Source organism: Phragmites australis, chromosome 5 (genome assembly GCF_958298935.1).
Source record: "Phragmites australis chromosome 5, lpPhrAust1.1, whole genome shotgun sequence".
NCBI classification, from domain to species: domain Eukaryota; kingdom Viridiplantae; phylum Streptophyta; class Magnoliopsida; order Poales; family Poaceae; genus Phragmites; species Phragmites australis.
The window spans coordinates 36,395,332-36,410,045 of NC_084925.1; the positions used below are offsets into that span (position 1 = coordinate 36,395,332).

The 14,714-nt window shown below is 46.3% G+C and overlaps 1 protein-coding gene across 1 annotated transcript; it reads right to left on the bottom strand.

The window, feature by feature from the left end:
- Nucleotides 1–3,914: 3,914 nt before the first annotated feature.
- On the bottom strand, nucleotides 3,915–4,839 carry LOC133917771 (protein RGF1 INDUCIBLE TRANSCRIPTION FACTOR 1-like). The gene is made up of 4 exons (XM_062361630.1): nucleotides 4,654–4,839; nucleotides 4,467–4,538; nucleotides 4,244–4,384; nucleotides 3,915–4,121 (listed from the first exon to the last, which is right to left on the bottom strand). Exons 1-4 carry the CDS (start codon nucleotides 4,837–4,839, stop codon nucleotides 3,915–3,917), a joined length of 606 nt encoding a protein of 201 aa, XP_062217614.1.
- Nucleotides 4,840–14,714: the final 9,875 nt, after the last annotated feature.

Sequence of the window (14,714 nt, forward strand, 5' to 3'; positions counted from 1 at the left end):
GCTCGCCGGTGGAGGCGTGAAGCGTCGCGGCCACGGATGCGAGCGAGGATCTCACCTAGAGAGCGGGTCGCCACCGAGCGAGGATCTCGCTTGGAGAGCAGGTCGCCGCCGAGCGAGGATCTCGCCTGGAGAGCGGGCCGTCGCTGGATCTCGCCTGGAGAGTGACGCTCGCCCTCCGGATCTCGCCTGGAGAGCGAAGCTCGCCCGTCGGATCTCGCCTGGAGAGCGGCGCTCGCCCCCCGCAGTGTCCAAGGCGAGGAGGAGACGAGACGAGGTCACGAGGCCCGATAGATGTCGTTTTCTTTTCCAAACCTCATGGGCTCTGTCTTCTAATCCGATGGAACGGGCCAAAACGGGCCGGAAATATAGTGGGCTACCAATCATCCAAACAAAATTTTTGATTTACTTCGGAAAAAAAATAGGGCCCATGTTTTACACCGGTTTTGGATCCAAAATCGGGCTTCCAAACAGGGCCTTAGTAGGATCAAAATTGAGTACATAAAGTGTGATTTCGGTGATACTAGGCATGAGAGAGAATGTGTTAATCTCGATGGAGAGGTAGTTTCCAATAAGGATATCTTTTGATATTTAGGATCGATGCTACAGAGGGATGATGATATCGATAAAAGTGTTAGTCAAAGAATCAAAGCCGGATGGATGAAATGATGCCAGCTTCTGGCATCCTCTGTGACAAGAGGATGCCACAAAGGTTGACAGGTAAGTTCTATAGGACGATGATTCAACCCGTGATGTTGTATGGCGTCAAATGTTGGCTAACTAAAATGCAACATGTCTAATAATTAAGTGTAGCAGAGATGCGTATATTGCGATAAATTTGTTGCCATACAAGAAAGTATCATATCCAAAATGATGATATATGTGATAGGGTATGGGTAGCATCAATTGAAGAAAAGCTTGTCCAACATCGGTTGAGATGGTTTGTACATATCTAACGGAGACCTCCAAAATCACCTGTGCACAGCGGGACACTGAGACGCGCTGATAATGTGAAGAGAGGCAAGGGTCGACCAAATCTAACACGAGAGAAGTCTGTAAAGAGACTTGAAGAAATAGAATATCCCTAAAGAACTATTCACGGATAGAAGCGCGTGAAAGTTAGCAATTCACGTGTCAGAACCATAATTTATACTTCAATCTCCTTATACCGTTATTACTTTATTATTTACTATTACTAATATATTTATTATCGTTATTATTTTCTTATCATCTTTTTAATTGAATCTTGTGAGTGCCCTTATTTGCTTGGGATTATTGTTGTAGCGCACAGGCACCCATTCAGAAAATCACAAGGCCATTTGGTCCATTTACAAGAAATGCACAAGCTGTCAAGCTAGTGTTTTCAAAACTGGTAGTTGTTTCTAAGCTTAACAGCACGATTGGGCCCCTTTTTTGGATGAAATAGCATGCTAATATGATCGAGGACCAAGTAAAGCTCAGCTGATATTGGAGTGATTTTAATGAAATTACGCTTCCAGGAAAATTATTTCTTAACTTTGCAAACGATAATGTAAAACTATAATTAAGATAGTGGACTTGGCTTGAGTAAGTTTCCTACTACTTACAGTTCAAATTAACTGACTGCTGAAGCAATAGAATTAATCCATACACTAACAACTTCACCAAGTACTAGTCCTAACTGGTAAACCTGGCCAGTGGTGATAAACTGATGACTGGCTATATTTGAATCCATGTATTAACAGTAAACAACAAACAGCTAGAAACCCCACTTAAGCCCTCTGCTATCAGAACATAAATACTCGTTTCAGAATCTCAATAACAAGCTAGAGACATTAAAACATGCATTTCAGACAAGTCACATATGTTTAGATGCAAATTGATGGAGCTGGGGGGAAAGAAGCACTTAAAGAATATCATCTAATAATTAGGACCATTATGTTATTTTTAATTACACGTAGGAACTTTATCTGAAAATTGATTTATCCCTATTATGCTTGGATAACACGTAGACACGTTTGGCCAAGCTATGGTGACTTTTCATCTTATTCACCTAGCAGTTGGCGAGCATATCCAAATTACTCTCGCGTACTCTAGCTTCATATAACCAGGTGAAGATGCATAAGAGACAGTACAAAAACTGCCCTAAAAAAAGAGGCAGTCAAAAACATTGATGAAGGCATTGACAAAGGATTGACTGAACAAAACGTTGGCATGATAAAAGCTGTTAGATATATATATTGCTCTATGTAATATCCTTAGTGTATAAAGGATTTCTTGCATATATCAAATGTATATATATGTATATATACTGACCTAGGTCCCTATCAAATACAAATTCCTATTCTTAACATAGTATCAGAGTTAAGTTTAGATTTTTTTTAGACATGCAACTCATCCTATAGATCTATTCTACTGTCAGCTCCTCTTTCCCATTGGCTCTCTCCCTCCTCTCTCTCTTTGCTTCTCGGCTGGTGACAGGCTCATCTCCCCCAGTCGTCGTCGATCTCCCCCGCTCGCCAGCCTTTCGCACGTCGTCGCCTGCCCGCTGCTCTCCTCCTCTGGATCTAATGCGCGCCACCTCAACTCCTCTCCGCTGAATCCTCGTGCGTCGCTAGTTCCTCCTGCGTTGGGCCGCCTCGCGCCCCCGCCTCCCTCGCCGGCTGGCTTGCCAATGCCTCTCGGTGCCACCCCGCCTCCGCCTGGTGCTACTTCATCGGCGCTCTGGTGCGCCGCCTGGTATTGGTCGTCGTCGGTCTAGTCTCCGGCGTCACCAGTCCAAACTCCGGCGCCGTCGCCCTCGCCCCTCCGCTGGCTCACCCTCCGTCCCTCTCCATCTGACCGAGTCTGACTCAGGCTGAGTCCGACTTAGTTCTGGCTCGGTGAAAAAAAAAATCAAAAAAAAACATTGCTGCAACTCGCCACTATCTTTGCGCTCTTGCTGTCGACCATCGTTCCCCTTTGCGCTCTCGTCGTTGCTTGTCGTGCTCTCGTTGTTGCTCGCCGTTATCTTTATGCTCTTACCGTTGACCGTCACTTTCCTTTGCACTCTCGCCGTCGTTCATTGCCTCTTCAGGATGTCGCCGTCGTTCGTCGCACTTTTATATTAAATTTTGAGAAAAAGAGTATATAAACATGTTTAGTAGTTAAAGTGTATGTTCACGCTAGTATACGTGGAAAAAAGAGCATGTATAATATGATGTTTAAAGAAGGTGTTTATAGAAAAAAATCGGATTGTTTTCTCAACCGCACTAACATATATGGTTAGATGTTGAGCAAAATGATTACTTAAGCACCACTACTTATACTAGCACTAATAAGATAGTTAACTATGTATAAGTATCTATAATTTTTATTTGCATTGAAAATTACTATTTTTATGCAGATGTTTGACACTCTTTCCTTAAACACATAGTTATAAACAACTAACATTGTTCATGCTCTAAGCGTGGTGTGTGCGAATGAATACATATGTGCACACAGTCACTCTTGAAAAAAAGAAACACGATCTCGTTTCTTGTTCGGTTACTCGACTTGTTTCTGAACGCAGTGTGTTGATCACAGTCTCATCTCGTTTGCGCTAATCAGAGCTATTGGTATCAAGAATTGAAGTATTTTTTTTTTCTCACGAGATGGAAGTAATTTTTAGCGCAGCACCACCCGGTCGATTCACCAGCACGACGACTGCTATAACCATTCTGACTTTCTTACTCTCGTTGTCAAACCGTTCAAATAAACGAGCACCCAAACATTCAAATGCAAAACAGCAAATCTTATAAAGAATCAAGAATTGAAGTATTGAACCAGCTCCAGGTAATTTACACGCTGGTCGAAACAGAAGGAACCGCTTCTCCTCAACGCCTCAAAAATCCCAGCAAACTGGCGGAAGCCAAACGGACACACGTCCATGCAACAGCCCAGGCACAAAACGCGGCGCCTCAACAGAATGGCGACCGGGCCGGCTCGGGCTGCTTCCGGCTCCGCTTCCTGAACGACCCGCCGCAACTCGGCCCCGTCTCCGACGACGCCCTCCGCTTCCCGTTCTGCGGTTCCGCTTCCTCGCCGCCCCCGGCCGCGGCCTGCCGGTTCGCGCGCAACGCGCGCCTTAGCCCCTGCTCCTGCTCGCTCTCCCCCAGGTGCTTCACCTGCGCCACCCGATGCGAACAATTCGAATGAAACCGTGCGCGTGCGTACCTGCATTGTCAGTGTGCGACGTACACTGGCTGCGATATATACGAGAGTATCGGATCGGTGCACCGTATTTTACCTTGCAGAAGAGGGAGCAGTAATTGTGGCCGGACGGGAGCGGCCGCGCGCACGCGGCGCAGGGGTTCTCCGCGCTCGCCGACCGCTTCCTCGCCGTGCGCTCGTTCAGGAACACCACCTCGTGGTCGCTCACCGTGTGCGACTGCACGCACGCGCGAGAGCCCATGCGAATCAATACCAAGAAACGGAATGCATTTCGGAACGATGACGGTCGGTGGGCGTACCTGGATGCCGGTGCAATCGAACAGCTTCAGGTCGTCGACGCGCACGACGAAGCAGGACGCATACTTCCAAATCTTCAGTTCCCGGCCCGGTAAAAGCCAGCGGTCAAGATCGATTTAAGGAAGCAGAACGTAATTAACGATATCTACGCGCGGCGACTCGGAAGAAACGCCGTCGTACGTTGCGTACCTGGAGGACGTCGTGTGCGGGGTCATGGGGAAGGCAGTGGCGGCAGAGCGCAGCGGCGCAGTCGACGCAGAAATGGTTCTTGTCGTTCTTGCGCTCCCCCGGGTGCGCGGCGCACGCGTCGAAGAACTCCTCCGACAGCAGGCCGCGCAGCCACTGCGGGGCGCCGCGCACGGCCGCCGTCTGCATGGCCGTGCGGACGCGCTGGCTCCTGCGGTCGATCGGCGCGGCGCACCGACGCGAGGTGGTGGGACGAAGGCGTCGGCGTGCGTGCGGGGACGAGGGAACGAACGGGCCACCAGCCGCTCGCGGGTTCGGTTGGATCAGGGGAGCACGGGGGGGCTTGGTTCGTTTCAAATACCGAAAAGCGCGGGGGTTCGGCACCGTGTCAGCTGTGGCGCGGATTCTCCGTGGTGTTTTACTGGTGTAGCCTGTAGCTGTAGCGATCTCGACTTGCCGTTGGCGAGGTGAAGTACGAAGCAGGCACACAACACTTCATGTTCAATAGGTCATGGATCTTATGATTTAGTCACGTTTGGATGAGAGAGTGCTCTGATTTTTTCAAGGATTGTGCGATTGCTCCGTGATGTAAAATTCTCCCCTCCCCCCTCTTCCCAAATACATGGTGCAAATTTTATACATCTTCAGGTCAGCCGTCCAGGCCTACCGTAGTTTCCCTGAAAAAAAAGTTTTTAGGATTATGGATTTAAATTCAAATTAGCCTGGCCATTCAGGCATTTACTGCCTTTTCGTTCGTCTAGTACTGGCCTGTATGGGCCGTAGCGGTATGTCACACTGGGCCAAACGGTTGGAGAACAACTTGACATGGGAGCGTATGGGCCTGGGCCACAGACTAGTGGGAATTGCCAAAGGCAAAGTGGGTATGGACTCGTTTTGTTCAATGTCCCAGCGCGCCCTGCCAAAAGTTAGCGCGCAGGCACACGCAAGGCCCCTGAAGCCAACACGTTGGTGAGCCCACGCGTCGCCCATGCTCTCGTGCCCGCGGTAGTGCATTTTCACACCTACGTGTGGGCGAAAACGCGGCAACCGATTCCTACAATGGATTGACGGGGTTAGCCGGGGTCAATCCAAACACACCCTATATATGATATGTCTCCGTAGTCGACCGCAAGGGCATAATTCCTCGTCTCGCTTATCTCGTTCGTTCATTTTACATAATACAATAGAAAACTCATATCTCAATCTCGACATCTAAGAATATATATAGCCAAACTTGTTATAAAATTGTAGCTATTTATTGGAGAAGTCCTTAACAAATGACCATGTTCTTCCATTAACAAACAAAGAGGAGATAACATCAATCACAATTTTTGTTGCTAAATTCTCCATCAACACTTTATGAAGATATCCAATATGATAGTCTCCAGAATACAACATATGTTGTGCATTCTACCCCGCTCATCCTCTATTTATAGCAATACCTAGAAATAGATCCAATAAATAGTTCTCAAAACAACATGCATACAAGAGTGCACTTTTGCCTTATCAAAAACCTCATCATTTTAACTCCAACCAAAATATCCAACATAAAGCATTCATCCTAACCAAAATTAGCTTTCTTATCTTTGTTAATCCTATTTTGCCCTGAACCATACATATTAGATACACTACTAGGAGGATGCAAACCAAAAGTAATTTGCATTGTTCTCCAAACAAACTTAGCAAAATAGCAATCCAAGAATAAATGTTAGCCTCTTACATATCAACGCATGGAGAGAACGATGCAAACCAGGCCAAATTTTAGTTACTTCTTTCAGTCTGTTCATCAAAATCATCTATCTATTATCTATTACACATCCTAATCCGTAAAGAATCGGTAGCCTCTCAGGCCACGAAGTCCTTGTAGCTATTGTTCATGGTCGTTAATCGACAGGCCTCCTCCCTCTATGTTTTTGTTCTTTCAGATGGGTGATGTTGCCGTGTTATGCTCTTTCAGACCCTTCCGGTGATGTCCGGCTCCTACCCTCTTCCTTGCAGTCAGCGGCAGCGGCGTCCGCGCGCGCTAGGTGACACGACGGTGCCTGCAGGGGCGGCTCCTTCACCGGATCCCCGTCTTCCCGAGCAGCTTCCCTATCTAGAGCTCATGCATGCATGTCTTCCTCCATGCTGACTCAGCATCACCTCCACCTCGCCGATGACCTCCAGGCAACGAGCTCTCCCCGACCCTAATCGAGCCACCGTGAGCTTTGTCGTCCTCTCTTGAGCGTCGCGCATCCCTTCCCTCCCTCCTTCCCTCACCACATTGCCCTATCACCATCAACCCCGAGCGTCGCACTCCATGGTTGCCGCCGAGCTAGACACTGACGTGCATGTCGTCGCCGGTGGCTCAAATGGAATCCCCATGTTGTACTGAAGCTCATCGTCACGCTCCCCGGTCGAGCTCCATCGTTGTTCGCTTCTGGCGACCGATCAAACCTCAGGTAAACCATCGTCCCTCCCTCCCCCCTGGTCGATTTTGACCGAGGTCGTACATTTTGACCTGGTCCGTTGGGTCCTGGACCCACTGATCTAGATCGTAGCGAGGTGGATCTGGCTAAAAATTTTTTTTTAGGGTATTTTGATTTTTGAGAAATTCTAGAAAATATTGAAAGAAATTTTAGTTGTATTGATAAATCAGGTAAATAATCTAAAATGCAAAGGATAATATCTAAAGCTCAAAAAAAAAATGAAATCAATTTTATTGGGTTTGTATTACTGTCATATACATATTAAAATTTTGTGCAACTGTTTTTGCTATAATTAAGTAAATGTGTTAAAATATTAATAAATTCATAAATAAATACTGAGATGTCCAAAATTGGTGAACTTAATTTTGTTAGTCTTCTTAGTGGCCAACAAAAATGCACGATGGTGGTAGCGTAGGCGTGCCAGTCAGCCTAGTTATCTTATTATTTGGCTAACAGAAAAAACATCTATGTTAACTTTTAAGGCCTACAAATTATCATATTAACTCGAGTAAAAAAATAAAAGATCTAGATCTTAGTGGGTCCTAGTTATAACTATAGAGATTCATCTTGATACAGATAGAGAATTTAAAGGGTCCGATCGTGATGAGATAGATTAAAAAAGGAAAAAAAAAACTCACGCCAAATAATAGGAAAGAAACGCACGCCAAAAAACAGGGAAGAAAACCGGCGCAAAAAAAAAAAGGGCACACCAAAAGAAAGTCCATCCATGCTTTTATCCCGTGGCGGGATGTGTTTCGGCCATAGCCCCGATGTGCTTCCGCGGTAGCCCACGATCCCAAGCCTCGTCGTGCGGAGGCGCAGAAAAAGCGATCCCCCACGGCAACAACGATTCAACTCAAAGCAATGATGGCACAGAAGGCGTCAATCCTGGCGGCGTCACGGATGAGGACAAGCTCTTTAGTGAGCATGACTGGCGACGAGGGAGGCGCCCTTTACCGGTCATGGATGAGGTTTCGAGCAAGGAGAAGGGAAGCCGAGCACAGATGACAATGATGGCAAGGCCTTCATGGATGGGAGTGTGGACAACGATGCTGCCATTGCGGATGAGGACGAGCTCTCCGGCAAGCGTGGGCGGTGACGAGTGAGGCTGAGCGTGTTACCAACTGTAGGGATCTCGTTTATAATAGTTTCCAATACAGAGAAGATCTTAGGAGTATGGAACGACGAGGAGAAGGGAGGCAGCTGAGAGAAGAGGGAAATATTGTTGGCGGCTAATTTCGGCAATCTTGGGCCCTATATGGGCTAGCAGCGGTGGCTGTGGACTGTGGTGGCGCCAACAAGCCTGGCAGCGCACTAGAGGAAGAACACACGCAAACTGCAGCCATGGCGAGACAAGGAGGTAGTTGAAAGGGATGAACACACGCAGATTGGATGATTGGCTATGAAAACGACAAGTAAATGCGCGGGCCACCCCGCTAGTTTTGAATGAATAGATCGTAGTTCCACCTCCATGTATTGAATTGTTAGAAATGATGAATTCAAGAGCTCTGTTTTTCTGAGAATCGAAGTTCGTTTTGGTCAATGATTGGAAGCCGTATGCCCGTTTATTCAATTACTCCATCTGATCAAAAATACATGATGTTTTTGACTTTTTACAATCTTTAACGTGCCACTTTGACTACTATTTTCTATTAAAATATATTTATAATATCTAATAAAAATATAATATTATAAAAGTATTTTTCAAGATAAATTTATATATATAATTTTTATATTTCTAAACTAAATATTTTGGAAGCTATTGATGGTCAAAGTTTTAAAATTTTGATCAGATATTGGTCAACGTATCAAGTACTATTTATGACCGAAGGGAGTACTTTTGATTGTCGACGACTTCTTTTGCCTGTGTTCATATCCCTTCCCTTTATACCAGTTTACAGTCTACATTGTATACCAAGAATTTTTGTGCAATATTACCTACATTGTTGCCAAATCTAATGGATATGGAACACACAAAATACTATCTACATTGTATACCAAGACAAAAAAACTATCTTCGTTGACAATAATGGACAAAATATGAAACCGTTCATTTCCCACCTTGGTTCATGCATTCCTATCAGAATTTCGTGTATTTCATTAGATTTGGGGCAACACACATGTGACATGACACACAAACCTACACACTTCACTGAACGTCAACTTTTGAGTCCTCACATTTTATGTTCTGTCGACGGATTGTGAAAAGATGCTGTTCTTGTTCCGTAGCTGTGTTCTGCTCTGTTCATTTAATTTCTCCAGGCCTTATGTCTTCTCGGAGGCATACATTACCAGCAGAGATGTATTAAAAACATTCCTTACCTCTGCATTCTGCAGCCACATTTACATGGGTGCAGACAAGGGTATGGAATTTGGATCCGAAGCAACTGGATGCGTTTATTGTCTGATCAGCATCCAGCAGTCAACCTGATGACGCAACGTATTTCTGCATTCCTGCATTGCCGCTGGTAGCACTCGTCATATTCACATGCATGCAGAGATTTCCTCAGTTCTAAATTTCTGAACTTCTAATGTGGCGACTTAATCCACGTCACGGGATGGCTATATACCTCAGTATATTCAGATGAGGACGCTGAAACTCGTTTGGCAATGCTTTACTAGTTTTGCTGGGGATATAACTTCTATGTATGTGGGCATTACTTCTGAAGGCTGAAGCCCGTATGCTGCAATGCCCTCTCGGTTCCCCTTCCAAAAGACACTGCAATGCAATGCCAACCGGAGCCTGCGTCGGCTTCAACTTCCAACCTCATGTACTTGTTATTTCGAGTTCTGAAGTCATAAAGGCGTTTTCAGTGATCTATCTTCCTTCCACAGTGGTGACTTGTCCAGTTCACTGAAGTCATCTTACTTCATGAAAGAACAGAAAACTATCTTTCTGAACATTCTGGGCTTAGTTTTACCTCTACTGAAACTTATGATGATAATTTTTCATCTGAATTTTCTCATGATTTACATCAACCCACACCGATGCTCGTCAGATTGCTACCTGTTGGGCCAAATGTCGCAGTGACTAAATTGATATATACCCTGTATGCTTTCAGAGCGAGTAAAAGAAGCACCAAAGCAGCTGTGCCATTAACCAGGGAGTACAAAGCAGTTGTTGAGTCATAAAAATTCGGGACAGGATCTGCACCGGTGTGTGGCTGCACTCTGAAACATCATGGTGCTCAAAACCCTTGGTCCATCCAGGGGACGAGCTTGTTGTGGCCGCAGTACACAGAGACATTCCTTCATCTTGGTATCTACTGGGAGCAATGTCTGATAAGGACAGTGGCCGGCTGGCTGCCCAACTCAAGCAATCATGCTTGCTCCAGTTTTCAAGGAGTGCTCTTGCTCTGCTTTACAAGCCTTGATCTCTTTCTGTTCCTCCAATGCCAAGCAAGAGTTCATGGCTTGCCCAGCACTTTTGTATTCGGATAAGAAACTGAACAAGGAACAATGAAACCATCAAATTACCTGCAGAACTCAATATTTAGCAGCCTCCACTGAACGATTTACAAGTTCATATCAAGTTTAGCAGCTTTACAATGTAGTACTTACCAAAGTTTTACAATGTTTTGTTCATCAGGTTTAGTAGTTGTTTGTTCCAAATGCTTTATATCTTTCATCGGTTTCGGTCTACTATACCATTTCCTTGTCAGTAGACAAGAGAGTAGATCACAACTATAGCTGCCAATAAATGAGGTCGCTGCAGGTTTGCTGGGAGGGCACTTGACAGGGAGAGACTATTCAATTTTGGAAATCATTTTCCTGTCAGTAGCCAGCTACTCACTGCTAATCAGTTCAACCTGTCATGCTGCAGCATGGTAAAGAGAAGTTGACATCAAGAAGAGTTACTACAACCATGTGATGGACCGATGAACTTATGGCCCCTCACGTGCTTAGTTTTTCTAGGCCAGAAATGCTAGGAGAGGCCAAGTGGAGAACAGTACCAGGCCAGCCATTCATGTGCTCAACCGTTGATGCCTTGTGTACTCTCGGTTATCTTCAGGATTAAACAAATCACAGTTTCTTCCACTGCAGTTGTGTTACCATGTCAGTTTAATCAGCCTATGATTCTGTGTCCTCTGTGCATAAATATTGCATCTGCTGCAAGTAAAATATGGCTGATGCACATTCCAGCAGCAATGTTTGAGTGCACTTGTGGTGAAGGGACCATAGGTGTGGGACCCACTGCCCTCGTATGTACATATACTACTGTACGGGTACGTATACCTACCTATGCATATTCCCGTATGCATTTAAACAAGAATTGACATTTCAAATGACTCCTACATTCAATGGTCCCCAAATCAAGAAAAAAAGTATGGCTTCCAGCACTGTTGAAACTGAGGATGAGATGAACTGATTCAAAGTTCAAACTCGAGTCATGGACTCATGGCACCTTGAGTTTGCAGTTGGCTTGCCTGCCTTTTGAGGCCTTGAGCTTTCCAAGTGCTTTGTGCAGTTGCGCGTTATACGTGGATTCCCTTTACTTGGGCAGATTCAGCTGGACTAGAAAGTGAGTACAAGATCCCTGAAAGAGAATTTTCTTTGAGGACCGGAGATTGTAATATTGGATTCAAACTTTATACTGACCTGAAAATTTATGTATGATTTGAATGCTTGATGATTTCCTTACAATTTCTTTGATTATTCAGATGTTGAAAATTAAGAAATACTTCATTTCTCTATCTGCAGAGGTTTTATCCATAGGATGTAAAAATGATGCTCTTTTTGCAGGAAATGATATGCTTTCTTAAGTTCATGTGTAGTTCCCGATTTGCAGACATGGATCAGCAAAACACTTGCAGCTCATGAACAGCTAGGCTTAGCTTGGGGACAAAAAAAAAAGATGAGTCTGAGCTGCTACCTAAACTCATTTCTATGTACGAACCTTGTACTCCAGTCAAGCAAGAGATAAGAGAACATTTTTGGGGACGTAAAAAGCGTTCATCATCGCGCGCAAGTCCACAAAGAAAGCTATGCCAGCGATGATGCCTGGTGATGGTAACAGCAGAACGTAATCAGTATGAAGCAACAACTAGAACTACAAGTACTGCTATATTATTGTATTTGAAGGAAAAAGCCCCGCGTCTCGCTCCCAGGGGTGACACCCGCACGCCCCCAGTGGCTCTTCCATCCCTGCCGTTGAGCAAGCTGCCGGAAGCCCGCGCTGCTGCAAGGACAGCGATGGTGAGGCCAGCATCGAGGTGGGCCCTCAATCTCAAGCAAGAGGAGGTGCTCGGCAGGTAGTCGGGAGGCGGCCGGAGGTGGCAGCCGATGGCGGGGTATCTCGGAGTTGGCATGGAGATGAATCCGTTCGTGTTCGAGCTGATCCAACGGTGGTAAGATCGCTTGCACGTAATAAGATCGCTCGCACGTGGCGAGAGCTACGGATCCGTGCGGCCGGATCCAAGGGCGGTAACCTGGATCCGCGCATCGGTGGTATGGTAGCTCCTGGATCCGGTACGAGTGTCGTGGTGGTGGCTGGATTTGGGCAGTGATGGCCGGATCTGACGATGTTGTGTGGGTGATGTCGACGGGGGGGGGGGGGGGGGGTGTGGATGACGCCGGTGGTGGTGTGGAGCCCGATGACAATGCGGAGCATGCGGTGGCTCCAAGGTGCTGGTAGTGTGCTGCGAGAGCCTGGGTTGATGGCTCAATGGTGGTGGCTCAATGGCGGCCGATCCTGCATGGCGGCTACCGGTTTTAGCAAAGGGCGTTCGTGCTCGAATTCGTGGAGGCGAGAGCATTCCTCATCCGCTGGTGGTGGGCCTACAAGTAGTGGAGGCTCGACTGCAGCATGTTTGGGCTATGGATAGCCATGCTCAGCCTCGATGCGGTGGTGGTGGCCCTGTGGGGGCGCGATGGTGATGCTCGTCGTCAATTTGCTTGTCGTTCGGACTCATACAACTTGTGCGACGCAACCACGTGATGCTTGGGCAATGACCCACAAGTTACGGTGGCAGTCGTCTGCAGTGACAATGTGGGGGAGGTGGCCCACGAGAGTTGTGTTGGTGGCAGCAGGTGGCGGGTAGCTCTACATGGTAGTGGCTAGTTTAGTGTGGCAGCCAAGGATAGCGTGACGGAAAGATGACGGGTCATGGATTGCGGCTACTAGTCCTAGTTAGCAACGGCTTGTTCAGTGTGATGCCATGGCAAGACGGTGGGTGACGTGACGCAGCAGCTAGCCCTGCATGGCAGTGGTTACCTTGGTGCGACGGCCATTGACACCATGGTGGCAAGGCAGCCGACGACGGCCTAGCTCGCCCCTAAGGCGGCCGATTCGATGTGGGGGCAGTCCTCTAAGGCAACAAGGCAGCCTCGAAGGTAGTAGTTGACGCAGCGTGTTGGTGGTCATGTTCCTCTCTACAGCGGTTGGTCTCGCATGGCGATGACCGATTTGGTGTGGGGGTGGCTTGGCTGATGCTCTACATGCAGGGGTGCTTTGGCCGCCGACATTGTCGTTGGTAGTGTTGTGCTCTCTCCAATTGGCCGTGATAGTTTTGCTGTTGTTTTAGCTTGTGGTGATGGTTGCTATCGTGCTTGTTGTTTTGGTGTTCTATTGTTGTCCTCCCCTTCGGGGATGATGTATTGTTCAGTCTAAGTTAACTTTTTTTTAATATAATAGGAAACTCTCTTTCCTCTCCATTTTAAAACATACTATTGTATTTTTTGTTTCATGGAACGTGAAGCTAATGGAGTGCTTGGTAGTTGGTACTGCTACCTTTCAAGGAAAGGCGGCAAAGGATGAGCAATAAGCATACGGGGCATACACTACTCATCATTCAATCAGCCCAGCATTGCAAGTTTGCAACGTGAGAAAGTATTTTAAACCCAGCAAAGACGGTCTGTTTCTGAAATACAACTACCTGACATTATGTGAATCTGACAAGGCGTATCTATCTCAATACTTTGATGGACTGTACAAATACCTCTACAACACTACGCGAACAAGATCTGTAATATGTAGTAGTACACACGGAGCCAATCTCGTTTCCTACTGCCCACAATCCCAATGCACACGCTTCGTTTGTAACGCAGAAATTTTCCCCAATCCATACGAGAATTTAACGATTTTGAGTGCTCCAAACTTGCCCCATCCATGCAAGTGTAATGTGTAACCACACCCATCTAAATTTGATACATATTCAGATATCATGCTGCAGTGGCAATGAAGTTGCTCCATGCATAGGCATACAACAACAGGGTTTTAGTTACTGTTTTGCAAACGGTTACGGATCCCGGCGGTAACACGGTTACCTCACAGTAATTTGATGGAATTCGGTAGAAATTGGTCGAATTTTGTTTATTTTTTTATTTTTTTAATTTTAAATTTAAGTTTGGACTTTAACCGTTCGATTTATAAAAACAGTACAAATCGTCTAATAATTATGATAAATAAGCTGTGATATTTGTAACAGTGTACAGCATAGCTCATATGACGAACGGAAAGAGACGCCTGAATTGGTGGAGGCAAGCAGAGACAAATCCGAACGCCTCCTCGCCTGTCTGTCCCTTTTGTCTTGGCTCCGGTGGGGGAGAAAAGCCTCAAAAGCCTCCCGCCCCCATCGAACACGACAACCCCAGGGA

What these genes read in the sequence shown, in the direction of transcription:
- LOC133917771 (XM_062361630.1), bottom strand. Translation starts at nt 4,839, where the DNA reads ATGCAGACGGCGGCCGTGCGCGGCGCCCCGCAGTGGCTGCGCGGCCTG. An exon ending in TCGATTGCACCGGCATCCAG is followed by an intron (nt 4,385 to 4,466) that starts GTACGCCCACCG and finishes GCGTGCGTGCAG; the next exon opens with TCGCACACGGTGAGCGACCA. An exon ending in ACTGCTCCCTCTTCTGCAAG is followed by an intron (nt 4,122 to 4,243) that starts GTAAAATACGGT and finishes CGGGTGGCGCAG; the next exon opens with GTGAAGCACCTGGGGGAGAG.